Source organism: Pagrus major, chromosome 15, assembly GCF_040436345.1.
Source record: "Pagrus major chromosome 15, Pma_NU_1.0".
Taxonomy (NCBI): Eukaryota; Metazoa; Chordata; class Actinopteri; order Spariformes; family Sparidae; genus Pagrus; species Pagrus major.
This window is the reverse complement of record NC_133229.1, coordinates 9,921,489-9,937,346: the sequence shown is the minus strand read 5'-3', so window position 1 is coordinate 9,937,346 and position 15,858 is coordinate 9,921,489. Positions and strand designations below refer to the sequence as shown.

The following is a 15,858-nucleotide window of genomic DNA, read 5'->3' as shown; positions in this document are numbered from 1 at the left end:
GGAACAGAATACCTAGTTTTCATATTTACTTGAGCATTTAATCATCTAAGTAAAGTATTCTGTAGGAAAAGCAAGAAAAGCTAACAACTTCAGACTCAGCATATTGCTTTTTGATGCTACAACTTCATTTTATGTGCGTACATGTTCGAAACACTTTCTCAAGCCATTTGACATTAGTAACTGAATCCTTACATTAGGCGTTGGTGATATAGAAAAATACTGTTGCAGTAATTACAGTAATATCTTAACTTAGATATGCCATTTTCACTTAACGATTTAATAGTGCCACAGTGAAAAGAAATAGCTTTAGATTGGCTGTGTTGGTATAATTGGTGTTAATTAGAAATAAAAAGCTGGGGCACTCAACTGGCGGAGTGGGTGACTCATGTAACAGCGGCCTTGGTTGCTGAATGTCCTCCCCCACTCACTCCTCCATTTCCTGTCATTCTCTAAACTGTCCCGTCAAATAAAGGCTCAAAAGCCTGAAAAATAATCTAAAATAAAGAGCTGTGTGCCAGCCACACAGGTTTCTTATATCACAAACCTTTATCAGCATTAAACATGACATTATTATTGAGTTTGGTTAAGTTTTATTTCACTGTTGAGAGCAGAGCCCAACTGATACTTGAGTTCTGGGGCTGACGCTGATACCTTTATTAGGAAGAAAAAATTTCTGATATTGATATATCAGCTGTTACACACTGATTTTTTGCAATGATCCCTTAAATGTGGTTTTCAAACACTCGGGACAAAGATACGTACCAGAGGCAGGATATTTAACAGTAATAAACTTTATTGTCTGAAATGACATTAGTGCACTGAAACAGTTAACTTACTGGGAATTGTTTTCTGCATTATAATCTAAAAAAAAAAACTTTTCATACTCGCGCATATCGGGAAACGTATATATATATATATATATATATATATATATATGTCAATACCAAAATACATGTGATAGACAATCAATATATTGCTCGGGCTCTCATTGAGATTTATCAGCCTGATGAAAAACAAATAACTTTTACCTGATCATACTACTAATCAAAAACGGAACAACGGGTACAATGTCAGGATAACATTTTTAAAATGTGAAAAAAGCGACGGTGGGTTGTTATCAGCTCAGTGTACCAGGTTACTGAACACAAACTAGAGAGCCGGGTCTGGAACGAGTAGTCCCTGATCAAGTTTTTCCCTTAACTTCATTGATTGAGTGCCCAAGCATGTAATGGGATTTGTTTTGAATTTTGTTGTTCGGTAAGTAAACAAATGGTGCCAAGTATTGATTTGTTGAAGACCTGAAATTAGATTTCAGATGTTAACAGTATGAGTCACTGACTCACAGCACAAGACATGGCCCCGCAGAATTAATAGAAAAACATGGAATGGCCTGTGCTCCTGAAAATTGTGTTTAAATAACTGTTGAGTATTGTAACATAACAGCTAAGCGATTTACAGCTACATGCACTGTGAACATGCTTTTGCTTTGTTGTACGCAGACAGATAAGAGATGTGCGCGGCTGTTAGCGCCTGTTTGGTTGTGCTTGGGTTCAAAACAAACTTGGCCAATAAAACTATTTGTCACAGTGCCTGCTAAACTATACAAGCTGCCTTTTGTGAAATGTGAAATTGCCTGATGCATTCTTACCCACTGAATGTAGACATAACAATTAGCAGCAACTAATTAATCAGCAGCACCACCAACACACTCAAAGTGCTCATACACGGACACATTACAGCTTGAGAGCTGATCCCTGCTAGGTCAATTAAGAGTCATTAGAGGCCAATTATAACACATTTACAAATCTGATTAGGACAATCTGTTGCTATACACACAGAGTTTTGAATGTAATATTCTATGTTCCTGATTAAGAAATGCAAGAAAATGGGTTCCCACATAGGGCGTTTTATATACAAAGATCTACGATTGGTTAAGAGATGTCACCTTGCCAAATAACAAAAATTATAAAGCTTTAATGGTACAAATCTATTCGCATATACATTATATATTTAGATAATAGGAATATAATGACAGAAGCTCATTATTCCCAAATTGTCACTGACATGAAGCTCAGCCAAAGTTCAACCAGGAATTCACATTACTCTCTCTCTCTCTTCCTACTTCTTCTTAATCAGCTGACTAGGAGCCGTTTATTTCTCTTTCATTTAAAACAACCAGATTTTGCCACAGTCTCCACCTGCCTATCATGTCACTGCCGTCAAACTTTAAATCTGTTCTCTCCTCTGCTGTTGTCAGCTGTAATTTCATTACAAACTGTTGCACCTCTTTCACCTCCAGTCCTTCTTATCCAGTACCTGGGTTGAGCTCACCAGAATCCACTCCCCATCTTACACAGATCTTCAGCCATTCTCTTCATCCCATCACCATTACCAACAGTGTCTAGACTCCATCGGTGGGGTTTCCTATACTACTCACAGCTCCAACAACCCCCAAATATGATGAATTCACGATGGGGTCTAGCAGCCAAAGACATTTACATTCTCATTTTATTGTGCTCAGGGCAATAAAAATGTATTTGTTCACTCAGAATGAAGTCTCTCCTGATTTAAATTGTAATAACTGCCTTGAAACATGGCAGCTAAATGCAAAACCCAAATTGCTCTCTCAATAATCTAGAAATCTTTGTCATTTGTGATTAATTTTACACTATTTATGAAAGAGCAGCAACTTAATTGTGAGGCTAATCTAAACAGTGTTAAGGACTGCGTCAAGTGAACAGTCACAACATATTATTATCTAGACAGCACAATAAAATACCCCCGTTCCAAATTCCAGTGCTGAGCTCTAAAGGTATAATGATTTTACACACATGCATATCTGCTTTGAGGGAGGAGTAGTTCTCCTGAAGGAAAAGTCTAACAGTCATCCAGCATATCCTAATCCAACAGCCACATAATGGTAATTAGGACACTGACCCCAAAAGCCATCTGGTCTTATCAGACGTACAGTACCACCACCTGTTCATCCCTATGAATTCCATTCATAGCTGAACACATTCTCCTCTGGTTCTTTTTTTAACCTTGCACCGACGGCTAAAAGGGCATCTCATACTGTGATTTGTCTAGAGAACAATTTGTTGTCTGGATATTTGGCGGTTCATTTATGTTTTTTGTTGACCTCCGACCAACACAACACCCACACTTGTCAGTGCCAGGGCATTTAGCATTTACAAATCCACCTGTCTATTGAGCTGTCATTGAGAAAGTGTTCCCCTCTTTTTGAACTACCTGTTTTTCTAGGGAATGGACAAATGTATGATTTCCCAATTCACACACCTTGGGAGATTTGGGAGAAAATTCACCTTGTCAAGGTAATTGCATTGTATCATATCTAAAGTCTGAACATGGAACTTTGTCAGACACTACAGCAGAGATATTTGCTTGCTGATGGAGAGATGTATCCCACTCCCTCTGACAATGACTTTCAAGTGTCCTGTCCTAAAGGGACTCGAATGCTCGCTTACTTGACATCTTGAAGAACCAGTGGTGCTGGCCACAGACAAAGGCAGCAGTTCAGAGTTGCATTTGAGAACAAGACTATGATAATTTGCAAGAATGAACAAAGCCCGGTGGCCCAGTGATGATACTCTCCATGATTAAATCAATGTTTCTGCATTATGTATGACTTACAGTGAATTGTGGACGTTGAACGTAACGCTGCCCACTCACTTAAGTCTCGACTGCAGTGAAAATATTGCATCTCTAACATTCACTTAACCCTACATGTTTCCTTTTAAATAAATACAGAGACAAATAAGTGCATATATCAACATCATAAAAATATCGTCCATACCTTGTCTCCTTTATCCCCCTTTTGTCCTGGCAGTCCAGACACACCTGGAAGACCAGACTCTCCCTGTGCACACAGTTTACATTAGTGGGATTAAAAGATTTATCATAATCAAAGAGAGAATGTGGCTGTTGCTACTGGATCTCTCTTCAACACATTGTGCCATGACATTAAAAGACTTAACATTTATGATTTATGATTTGTAATTCTGACTATTGATTCTGTGTAAGCCACTCGTTTGATTTGGTTTCTAGTTGAATCCGCATTTGTCTGATAAACTGAAGGATTCCTTTAGGGGTTTAGAAAATTGTCCTTATTCTTAAGCTAAATAAGCTATTTAAAACCCTTTCTGATTAGGCTGTTTTTCTGTGCTCGTGAAAAATTGACTTTATAGAGATACATGATTCTCACAGGACAGCAATTCCACATACATGTGATGGTCTTATAGGTCTTATATGCTGTAGATTAAACTGCCCAGCATTAAATAAAGTACTTGAATGAATTAATTTTGATGATGACATAAGACCTCAAAAAAATGTAGGCTCATCATCTTTACTTATGGTTGCCATGGTAACATATAGCTTTGCATAGTGCTGCATTTTACATTAACATTTGACAACACATACATTAACTTGTCCAATGAAGGGCACTGTTATAGATTATAGCTGTTAATCTATGGATGTTGTATACAGGAATATACTTCAGGCTGTGTTTGTTATCAGTGCGGTTGGTGATGTTAAATCAAGACACGTTACTGTAGTCTAGCTTTAGAGTATTCTTAATTTAGTGATATTGACCATAATTCACATACTAACTAAAATGTTCTATACAATAAAGTCAATCCTCAGAAAATACTGCACAGTATCATTTGCCTGAGAAGTAAGAAAATGTATAATCTTTATTATATGACCCTAGTCTTTTATCCAAATTGTATTTATACTGTAGGAAATAGTGTGCTCTTATGATGATTAGACTATGAAAAGTTCATTCTGTTTGTAACTTACAGGCAAAATGTAAAAATCATAAAAGGCGGAGTGTGGAATTGGACATCGCCTTGGAGCTGTACCATCTGCTCTTTTCAAAGACAGCTCGAAGCTTTCAGGTCTCCATTTGCATTTCAATCTAACATTAAAATTTGCAGTTGAAAGAATACTTTTGCATTTTCATAAATTTATAGTGGTGTGCAGAATTACCATCCTTTGAAAGTGTAGGAGTCATACCTGTGTTTACTAATATATTATGGCTATACTGTTTTAGGTAGACATCCAAAAAATAAATTATTTTGGTATAAATGTCCTTTAACTGGTTGTTTATGCTTATAAGTATTGAGTAAACACAGTGTAAATTAGTGCTGGGTCAGTTTAAATAGCCATTACACTTACTCAATTAGAGGCCCTTGTGGGGCTGAATTGATTGTACCTTTTCAGCTGGACAGTGACATCTGTCAATTGACTGTATGGCCGGTTGAGACAGCATCTGAGGCAGATGGGCTGTAACCAGGGGAGGGGCAGTCCCATTAAATGTCTCCTTGGCTTCACACTGGATCAATACAGAAATTTCACCATTTAGACACCATCCTTTGTCATGTTTGCTTCATGGCAACTCCAAAATCCCATTTAATTCAGCACACTTAACCCGACGTAACCTGGGTTTTAGCTGGATTATAGTTACAGTTTGTCACGCTGCAAGTGCATCCTGTGCAGTGAAACTTAGAAAGTCCTAAGCAGACTCACAGTGATAAGTCCTTCTCAAGGTTGTTACAATTCCCTCGGAGTAACTTTACACTGACATGACAGCATGCTTATGGAGACATGTAATGGCAAAGAGGTCAAAGGTCATCTCTCCATTTGGAATCACTGTAACATTAGCTCTTATTGATTTATGTTGATGGAAGATGTCTGTTATTAAGTTTCTATGCAGGGATGCATGCCCTCATGGGTGAGACAAAAACCTTTCAAATGCTTTGATTGTCTTATAATGCTGCGTAGGTTAACAGTACTTAAACACTGTGCTACTGAAGCACAGCTCTCCCTCTCTGAATTCTTAACCCAAACATGCTATATAGTGTATCTTGAGTAGTACTTTATAATAACTCTCACTGATAAATGCTAATTCATGATGAATTAAACTTCGGTTAATAGCTGTTTCACTGTTAGCAAACAATGAAATGCTTTATAAACCATTTATTAAGCAATTGTTTCTGGTAAAGCTGCAACTGATGTTTATATTACTTTATTAATGGTTTATAAGGCATTAAATTGTTTGTTAACAGTAAAATAACTTCAAATTTACCATTTATTAATGCTGGTTATTATAGGGTGTAACTGTCTCTTCTGATTTATTTATTTAGATGTTAAATGCATTATATGTAAATGGTAAAGGACAGATATGTCCGAATTTTATCGCTCATTACTCACGTGGAAACCTCTTCTATTGATTATATATCTGGCTGGGTTCATTTGAAAACTATAGTGGATAATTATTGGAACAGAATATTTCTCTTTATTTCACAATATAAAACGAAACAGACTTTTTTTGCTATTTAGTGAATTTAAAAGTAGTGTCAGTAGAGCCTTTCCCCCAACAAGGGCAAGCTGAAGGGGGGGATTATGTGACTGGGCATTATCAATTCACTACAACCACAGGGGCTCTCCCCGTGCACATTCGTTTCTGTCTCCATCGCTAGCGGCCATGACTGTTTCTTGTTGTTTGAGCAGGCTACACAAGGTAGCCTGAGGAAAGCAGAATTTCACTGCTGCTTCTCGTTGGCTTGTTTTTGGCAGTTTGTCATGAGATTCGAGGAGACTACGTTTTTTCATTAAGAGGAAATGCAAATGCAACACCAGCCTCAAATAAGTAGCTGGAAACAGACAGGTTACCACAATAGAATTACTGTAGTTTTATTTGTTTTTCCCATGTGTTGTTTGAAAAGACACAAAATGAGCATTTGATTACTATACCAAATTAATTTAAACAGTATGATAAGAATGATTCTGTCCAAAGCGTTTTGATCCATATGAGCGGTTGATAACTGAAACTGTGATCACTATAAGCAGCTTCCACTTTACTTTAAATGAATAGTAGGCTTAAATTCTATGGTGACACATCATAGCACATTACCTTAGGCTCCAGCAGCTCACAACAATTTTCCATTTCAGCCATGTAAGGGTCACAGTAGATCAGAAATTGCTTCATTTCAACCTGTGAAAAAGAGCTCTCATTACAGGACCATTCAAGCATCATGTAACAGTTTCATCATCACATCATGCTTCTCTTTTGACTGACAAATGTCTGCTCGTCACTGAAGTACACTCTGTTAAACTGTCAGCTGTTCTAGCTTGAAGTTGTCCTGACATTGTCCTTGCAAGCAAAGCAGTTCAAAAACATCACATCTAAACCTGTGATATGAATTGAAGAAAACTCTTTATGAAGAACTGCAGAAGAACTTGAACCCGAGCATTTTCTTGGATTTACTGACTTTCAACTTTACAAATCACATGGACTAAACAGTCGGCTGTTAATGCTACTTGAGTTCTACCCAGAGGCATCGGGTGACCTGATGATTTTTCAGCACTTTGGGGAACCTCTGAGAATGAGCGTAACACATATGACACAATAGAAGATTTACACAGATTAAAAATACGCCCTGAAGTGTGTTTTGAAAGCATTCCTCAAGATTTCACTGAACGCTTTTGATTGATACTGGACGCGAGCAACAATACTGCTAAAATAGATGCAACTTAAGACAACAAAAAAAAGTTTGCCGGGGACATACGTCTACAGGTCGTCCATCCTCCACTCGTGTAGTAATGAGAGTGCGCCCACTGGGGTCAATGCTGTCCTTCTCATCAGTCAGTCTCCTTTCTATTAGCTTGCAGTCCATGTAAATGGAGACTATGTTGCTCTGTACAGAAATGCTCAGCTTATGCCACTGGCGATCAAAGAGGGCATGTAGGTCACGGCTCTTAAACGTGTAGCGCAGAGTGTTTTTTATCAGGCCCGGGGAAGAAAACTCCACTGACTTCTTGCCGCCGTCAACCACAACAGACACCTGAGGAGCAAAGGAGAGTTTGAAAAAAGGTTCCCATCATTAAAATCTTTTAATTATCATAATATGTTTAGGCTACATCGCACACATATATAAAAACACAATATACTAAAAACACAAAATACTTAAATATCAACATAGCGATGATAATGCAGGGATGACTACTGGCACTTTCCCAAAATACTCCCACAATGAGATTATTGATAAATAATTACCAGTGATGTGGATATAATTACTAAGTGGGAAAAGACAAGTATTACAATACAAATGTAAGATGTTGTTCAGTCTCATATCCTGATAACAATAAAGTATTGATATATTGCCCAGCTGTACCTGAAACTGATATGTGACATTAAAGCATACAGTGTGGGCCCACCTGACTGCCTCCGGACTCGTCGAATATCTGCCAAAGATACCAGCGGTCTTTTTTTGTCGTTCTTCTCACCCGGAAGAGGGTGACGAGGGAGTATTCACTTGAAAGCCCAGTTGGAAATATTACTCTAAAAAAACACACAATATAACACACTCAGATTACATTACAAATTTACCTTACCTAGAATATCATTAATAAATTTAACATTAGAACATCCTAAAAATGAAAGATAATGGTGTCATGTTTCATTTCTCAACACTGAATGAAAACTCTAAAGGCTTTCAGAGGCTGGACAATGAACCAGTCAATCAACTGCGATGATCAATAAAACATTTAAATATCTTCTTACCGCAGAGCCATTCACATAAATAAACCTGACAAACTTGGTTCCATTTAGCTTGATGAATTTTATACTGGCTTCTCTGTCATTCATTGATCCAAAGTCACAGAACACAATCTTTTACCTCATGTGCCACAGTTACAGGGTTATGGATGCCTCATGCAATGCAGCTATAGGTTTATGTGTGTGACCTCAGCTGCTCTGTAAAGTCAAATAACAATTCTGTGTGCACAGCCGAAAATGTGTTCCAGCAGAGGCAAAATATGCAGAGAAAATAGGGGATATATAGGAAAAACAATATCATTTTTCAAATCACACCCACCCTCGTATGAATTACAGCTTATTCAGTAACTCATCCCTCAGCCCACAGCCCCCCCTTACCTCCCTAATTTTATACATAAGAGCAGCAAAACATTGTACCCTTCAAAATGCCCTAACCCTAGCCCTAACTCCAGACTCGGATTAACAGTGGAAGAGCATAAACATAATAAATCAAGATCAGCAAAAATAATAATAATGCAATGATAAGGTCATTGAGAAGGCAGAGCACAGCCTGGGGGAGGGAGAGAGAGAGAGTTTCTTCAGACAGGTTGGAAATTAGTTTTCACTCCAATATATCATCTCCTATTCTCTCAGAGCTTCATACCCTCTTCTATTGTGTCCCTTGAATTCTTTGAGATTTCAGTGTAAACGGTACATGACTAAAATGATAAATACACCAAGTTAAAGCTCTCGAAAAATCAAACGTGTCTCTGAGAGGCCAAGGACTGGGAAGGTTATTTGTTGCCCGAGGGCTAAAGGACTATTTCAGCTGCAAATCAATATGAAAAGTGGCAGGGCAATTTATAAAAATGCGGATTTATGAAATAAACTCAACAGAGAATATTACCATGCTGCACATACACTAACTGCTTGTACCGAACGTATTACACATTATTACAAGAGGCAGGGAATAACATGAGAGAAAAATATAACAGAGAACTCCAAGAGCGTATGCACTACACTGCAACTTATGGAACATAATACATTTTAGCGGGTTTAATATAACTGAGAATACTCTGCAGGGTTGTTTTCCGTTGGGGCCCTGGACTTCACACCCTTCTCCTCAAAGTCTCCAACTAAGTGCTCTGATTTCAAAACAACTGTCTGTCTACAGTGCGGCACACTTGATCTCTGAGGGCCCAGAGGGTTAAAGTTCCCGACCTCGTGTTGACTGTCATCTGTGGCTAAATGGCAAAACCCGAAACTCTGTGTAAGTTGGTTTGAAGACTATATTTCTGATTCTTTGGAAGAATGCTTAGGTAAGTAATGAGTGAGGATATATAATGACTCTGCATCTGCAAATATGTTTTGGAAGAAATGCAACTACCTCCCGGATTCATTTAATGAGAATGTTTTGCTCCATTGTAAGTGGTGTGACGTTTGTTTACTACAGGGCCGGATTCTACAATGCGAAGTGCTGTAGTGGGGCCTGGTCCAGAGCCAAACTACTGAAGTTGCCACAGCAATAAAGACGCTGGAAAAAAAACATCTTCTTGAGTAACATGTCATTTAGAGAAGAGTGATTTGTGCTGTATGTTGTTAAATAGTGCACATCAATTATCAGCGGAAGAACGAAACATCACAGGATGGCTGTCACCAGAGTTATAATCAGACCTAATTCCATTTTTAAAAGGAACGACCATGTGCTTTCTGGAAACTATCACCACTCTTGGAAAATCTCTTTGACCATGTATATTGCTTGGCTGCCGCTACCCCTTGTATAATCAGAGACAATGGTTTGACAGAATGTCACAGCAACACTCCCGGCCTGGTAGAGAATCTCCCGGAAGCGGCTTTAGTGTCCTGGCTTGTCAGAAATCCTATCCAGGAGGGTTCTTTTAAACGAGTCAGAGGACTCAGATTGCTGTAGCTGAAACAATCAAACCTCAAATGTTAGCCTAGTTGGCTCACATCCCTATCACTGACACTCAATCCTCCAACAGATCAAAGTGGGATCGAACATGTTGGTTTACACAGTAAATGCATCATTCATGCTTGCTAGGACTTCCTCTCAGCATGAGTTCCCTTTCCTGTTTAAATGTGGAAATGCTGTGCTTGCCAGCATGATAGCAGACTGCCACTGATCAAGTTAAATCTAATGCATGCCTGTGATCTGGAAGAAGTATAATTTATACAACTGAGTGTACATGTCTGTAGCTGAGATGTGTAAGACTTCTATGTTATCATCAGTTAGTATAAATGTAGAGATCTTATTGCAAGGTACCAAACTCTATACTTTTAAAAGTATCCACTGAACTATGTCTGGACTACCGAGTACAGATTCACATGAAAATCAAGCTGCAAGCTGTGCCAAATTTTGGTGCCTGAGAGTGCATCTTTCGAGGAATAGAAAGAAAGAGAGAGCAAGACTACACCCCTCCAAGTGTGGTTACACTTTCAAACTCGACACAGCCAACACTTGCTGCAATATCTGTAATGCCAAAGTCAAAGCAGGCCAGGGCAACGCTTCTATCTGAAACAACTGGTCAAACACAAAATACATCTAAAAGCTGAAGAGTGTACCATGTTTGATATCCTTTGATATCCCTCACAGGAGCCTAAGCTGATATTAGTAAACACACCTTCAGCCAGCAACAAAAAGTTAAACCCTGCTTAGTCAACGCAACTTTAAGTGAAGCATTGACTACTTCATCAACCTCTTCATGTAATTAATCAGCTAGTTAAATAAGTTGTTCTTGGAGATAACTGGCTTTGCTCACTGTCTCTGACATTATCTTAGCATTTTTGCTAGCTTCAAGCCAACTATCAGACATTGACTGCATCTGAAATGCCTCACAAACATGCTACTTGGTAAGCTAAAACAGTATGTTTTTAATATGTCCCGAACCTTTGTATGGAACCAATATTGAATCCCTAAGCCAATGATACCAAATCCTTATACCAGAACCTGGAATCCGGTACCATTGGGTACTGGTCCCAGTTCTGGCTTCTGTTCAAATGCGAACAGTACCCAACTCTTTCAAGAGGCCACTGATAACAGGCAAACATTACAAAAATGTGTAATCTGCCACCAGAACTACATTCATTTACAGTAATTTATCACCTCCAGTCAACCTTGAACTGTTTTCACAGAATGTGCTAATAGTATGACTACTAAACAAGTTGTCACAACGGCTGCCTCAGTTGTGTTCACTTTGCTCCATCCTTGTCTCCAGCCACTTCTCACTTACCCCACACACATGTAGATAGTCAGTGTTGCTTTGTGCTTTTTCTTTCTAGCCAATTCAACCTCTGCCTCTATCTCTTTTATCTGCCCTGTTCCTGTTACTGTGTGGATTCTCAGCTGCCTGTACATGTAAGCCTCTATAGTATATTTTACAGTTATTTTTTGGGTCCTTTTCCTTACTTCCTCATATGCACCCTGTAACCCAAGTTACAATCCCTGGATGTATATTTGTCAGTAAGTACTGCTGGTATTTATGAGGCCATAGGCCAGAAGGCCACTGACCTAAACATATACATGTATGGTTACAATAATGTTTCCAAACATAAAACCGAAAAAGCACAGACACACTGTATTTTCCAGAAATAATATAGATGCTTATGACTTAAAAAAAGATTGAATCAGGTTTACAGTATTGATTGCAGTAAGCCCTCATGATTAATTAACTGACAAGACAGTCGCAAACCCCCGAAGCCACAGACTGATAAACAAACACAAACCCTGGTGATATGATACACTTTTTCTCAGTCTGAATAACTCTTTTGTGTCTGCATTTCAAATGTAGCATCTAAACACATAATATGAAAACACCTTACTGAATCCCATTTAACATTTTACTTGTTACGTGTTGTTTTCATGATAGCTGGCATTCAATCACACAAAAACCACATAATGAGACACTGCGGTCGCATTCAAAAGAAATGTTCATTCTGGTCCCATTTTAGAAAGATATGCCAAAAAATTGCATTTGATTTGATCTTTCAGACAGGAACAAAGAACAAACAGGCCTGTGAATTCTCTCAAGGTACAGCTGACGCAAAGAACACATACATCTGAATAGATATAAAAGGTATAAAGACGAGTGTGCCTTCTACCTTTACACCTTGGTGGGTTTTGTTTTGTAAAACTAGGATTGTAATCTTAGTCAAAACAACGCAGTCTAATGAGGCTGCATGCTACCTTTATTGCAAATGGCAAGTAAAGAAAAGGAAACCACTTGTTTATTTATTTATAAGAAAGAAAAAGTGAGTAGCTAACATGCACACAGTGAATCAGACGAAAATATGAGACAGAAGTTCATATGTGACTTAAAGGCCAAACGTAGATATGCTTCTAAAGACGGACAGCAACTGCAGCACTCTGCTTTATTGCTGTATGGAAGCATGTTATGAATATGTGTTGCATTTTGTAGGGCAATTTGTCGCCTTGCACAAATGTTCCTTGAACGTGTCAGCTCCGATTTATGCGCCATAACGTGTATTGTGCCAAGGAGCTGGCAGAACATTAGGCAGATCCAGAGAGTCGAGCATCTATTGCTGCATATCCTCTGAGTTAAGTGAGCAATGTTTTAGTGGCTGTGGCAGGGGCAGAGGGGCCTCCTGCTTCGTGCAATTGCCCTAGCTTTCCCTCCTCAGCTGACATGCAGTATCACCTGTCAAAGTACTTAGATAATTGGATATGAGAGGGATCGTGGTCTCGCCACTATAACCAATGACACTGTCAGCAGTGTCATTGAGCGCCAGCATCTTCTTGCACTATGGGCCCAGACCGAGGGAACGGCTGAAGTAAATGTATTTTCAGCCGGCTGACTGAACGGGGAAGGAGATCACAAATCACCTGGCTCAAAGATTCCTTCACCTCGCCAGAGAGAGAGTGGCAGTAAATGTTTACAGTTTGCATGTCATGTAAAAATGCTAAAAATATCCTGCCCCTCCCAGAAGAACGACAAAGTGTTCTCTTTCACTGTTACGACCTAAGGACACAAAGCGACAAGCGTCTCGAGATACATTTTTTTAAATCCAAAACATCACTGTAAAGCTAAGTTTGGCAACCATTACAGGTTCATATGTGCCACTGGTCTTTCTTGATACAGCTTAAGGCGCTGAATGTAAAAGAGCAGAAAGTCCTTTATAAATAATATATCAAATTCAAATCCCCACTATATAATCATATCAGCATCAAGGTGAAACCACAGAGCGGTCCGACCAGTTGACCAGGGGAATAAAGGTCTTCAGTAAATGGCACCTCAGTGTGTCATTTATGTAGTTATTTTAATATTCCTATCTTATTATACGTGCTCAGACATTCTTTTTTCCATTCCTTTATGTCCCACTTTTTGCCCTTAGGAGATTTCTAGAATAAACGCAATATATATTAATTCTGTTCAAATTATTCCCTGTCTAACAGCTCACCTCGCTGCTTGCCCTTATTAGCCAAGGCAAATGGAACTATTGCTCTGAGCAGGGTATATCTGGGTTGCCTCAAGTCAACCCTTTCACGACATCCAGTTATGGCTACACAGATTCTTTTTTCTTAGAATATCACCGGATCTGAGGGAAAGCAAGCATAAATCCTCATCATGGTCTGCGCAACAGCAATCTATAATAACATTTAAGCTATTTGACAGTGTATTTGAGTTTTAAGAAATAACTGCATATCCGCAACATTTACATCAGGGAGCAAAAGAGTAATAGCCAAGATGTTAATCAAAACGAACACTCCGGTTTAATACTGTTGATAGCCTTGGCCACACATGAGTGACTGCATCCTATAGCAGGCTTGTATTGTGATATGGTTCCACAGCAAGAGCAAGGGGGTGGTGGAAATGAAGCAGCATATTGGGAGATTATTTACTGGCTCGTGGCTGACATTCAGGTTGTCTGTCTGGGTTATCCTCAAATGTCATAAGGAGCCGGGGTATAACATCTGAGTCCAAATGATGCAGAAAATAAACATGCATGCACGCCAACATACATAAGGATGCTACTCACTTCGTTGGCTTAATGAGAGGACTGCTTCCTAATCGAAACGACGGCAGGTCTTCTGTGATTGTTCCCTTTCGCAGGAGAAACTTTTCTGTGAGATCAAATCCTGTGAACGGGATTTTAGAGTGTCATTAGACTTAAAAGACCCCATGTTGACTTATACAAAACAGTTGTGTCCACTCAAAACATACCTGTGAGTTCCAGGGGACGATCTAAGACATCAGAAAACCTGTGATCCTCCACAGTCAGACGGGGACATGAGCCATCTAGAGAAAAGCCAGAAAGAAGTTGGTTTTGCTGGGTATTATAGAAAAGCAAATGATAAATTGAATCATTAAATCAATTCCACAGCGCATTTACTTTCTTTTTAAAAACAAACTTCCCCCACATCAGAGCAGAAAATCAATTCATAGTTTTTTTCCATTAATCTTTAAAACTTTAGTTTCAACACTGAAAAATAGCAGAAAGAGAGAAGACTCAAGGATGTAATTTAAAGGCAAGCCTAGATCCGCTTTACAGACATTTAAATGAAGATTCACTTCATGAATACTGATAGTCCCATAGTCCCAACTCTATAGTTTTTTGTCAAATGTTACACTCAGCGTAGCAAGAATATGGATATGTTTATCCTCTCAACATGGGTTTGGGATGTAAAGCATATATAAGATTCAACATCTGCCTGTCTATCTGCCACCTGTATACATGCCTGTCTATCTACCTGTTTTTTACCTTGACCTCGACAAAAATGTCTATATCGATATACAGTATATCTGCTGATAAATGCTTATTATTTGCAATGATCTCTCAGATGTGTTTATCAAACCTTTGCGATAAAGATATGTACTGTAATGGAGGCAGGATATATTGCAGTTCAACAATAAACTTTATTGTCTGAAACAGTAAACTTCACTGGGAATCTTTTTCTGCACTAAAATAAGTTTTTCATATTGGCACTATCCGACAACATATACACCAAAACTGATACATCTGTGATGACCCAATATAGGCAAATAACTCTGACTAACCAATACAGGACTCTACATGACATTAATGAGAGATCATTCACTTAATAGATTAAACTTGCCCACTGTATGTGGACACCAAAATACTTAAGAGTAACTGATACAGTTATACTAAAATATACCCAGTTTTCCAAATGACCCCCCACTGTTGAAAGACACAAGACAAAGAGTTGAGGACAACACACCTGATCGTTCACTCACTGCCATTCCAAAAGTGCAAGGAATGGAATTTATAGTCCAAAGGAAAGCAGCCCATCTCAACAAGTAAATCAT

The 15,858-nt window shown here is 38.7% G+C and overlaps 1 protein-coding gene across 1 annotated transcript in view; it reads right to left on the bottom strand.

The window, feature by feature from the left end:
• The window catches only part of LOC141009710 (uncharacterized), a 102,957-nt gene extending 87,099 nt beyond the window's left edge, over positions 1 to 15,858 (bottom strand). Inside the window, exons 1-7 of the mRNA XM_073482400.1 lie at positions 15,771 to 15,858; positions 14,755 to 14,829; positions 14,570 to 14,669; positions 8,236 to 8,359; positions 7,587 to 7,862; positions 6,932 to 7,012; positions 5,231 to 5,350 (exon numbers count right to left, since the gene is read on the bottom strand). Coding sequence (XP_073338501.1) covers positions 5,231 to 5,350; positions 6,932 to 7,012; positions 7,587 to 7,862; positions 8,236 to 8,359; positions 14,570 to 14,669; positions 14,755 to 14,829; positions 15,771 to 15,858 — 864 coding nt within the window. The remainder of the gene's footprint in view (positions 1 to 5,230; positions 5,351 to 6,931; positions 7,013 to 7,586; positions 7,863 to 8,235; positions 8,360 to 14,569; positions 14,670 to 14,754; positions 14,830 to 15,770) is intronic.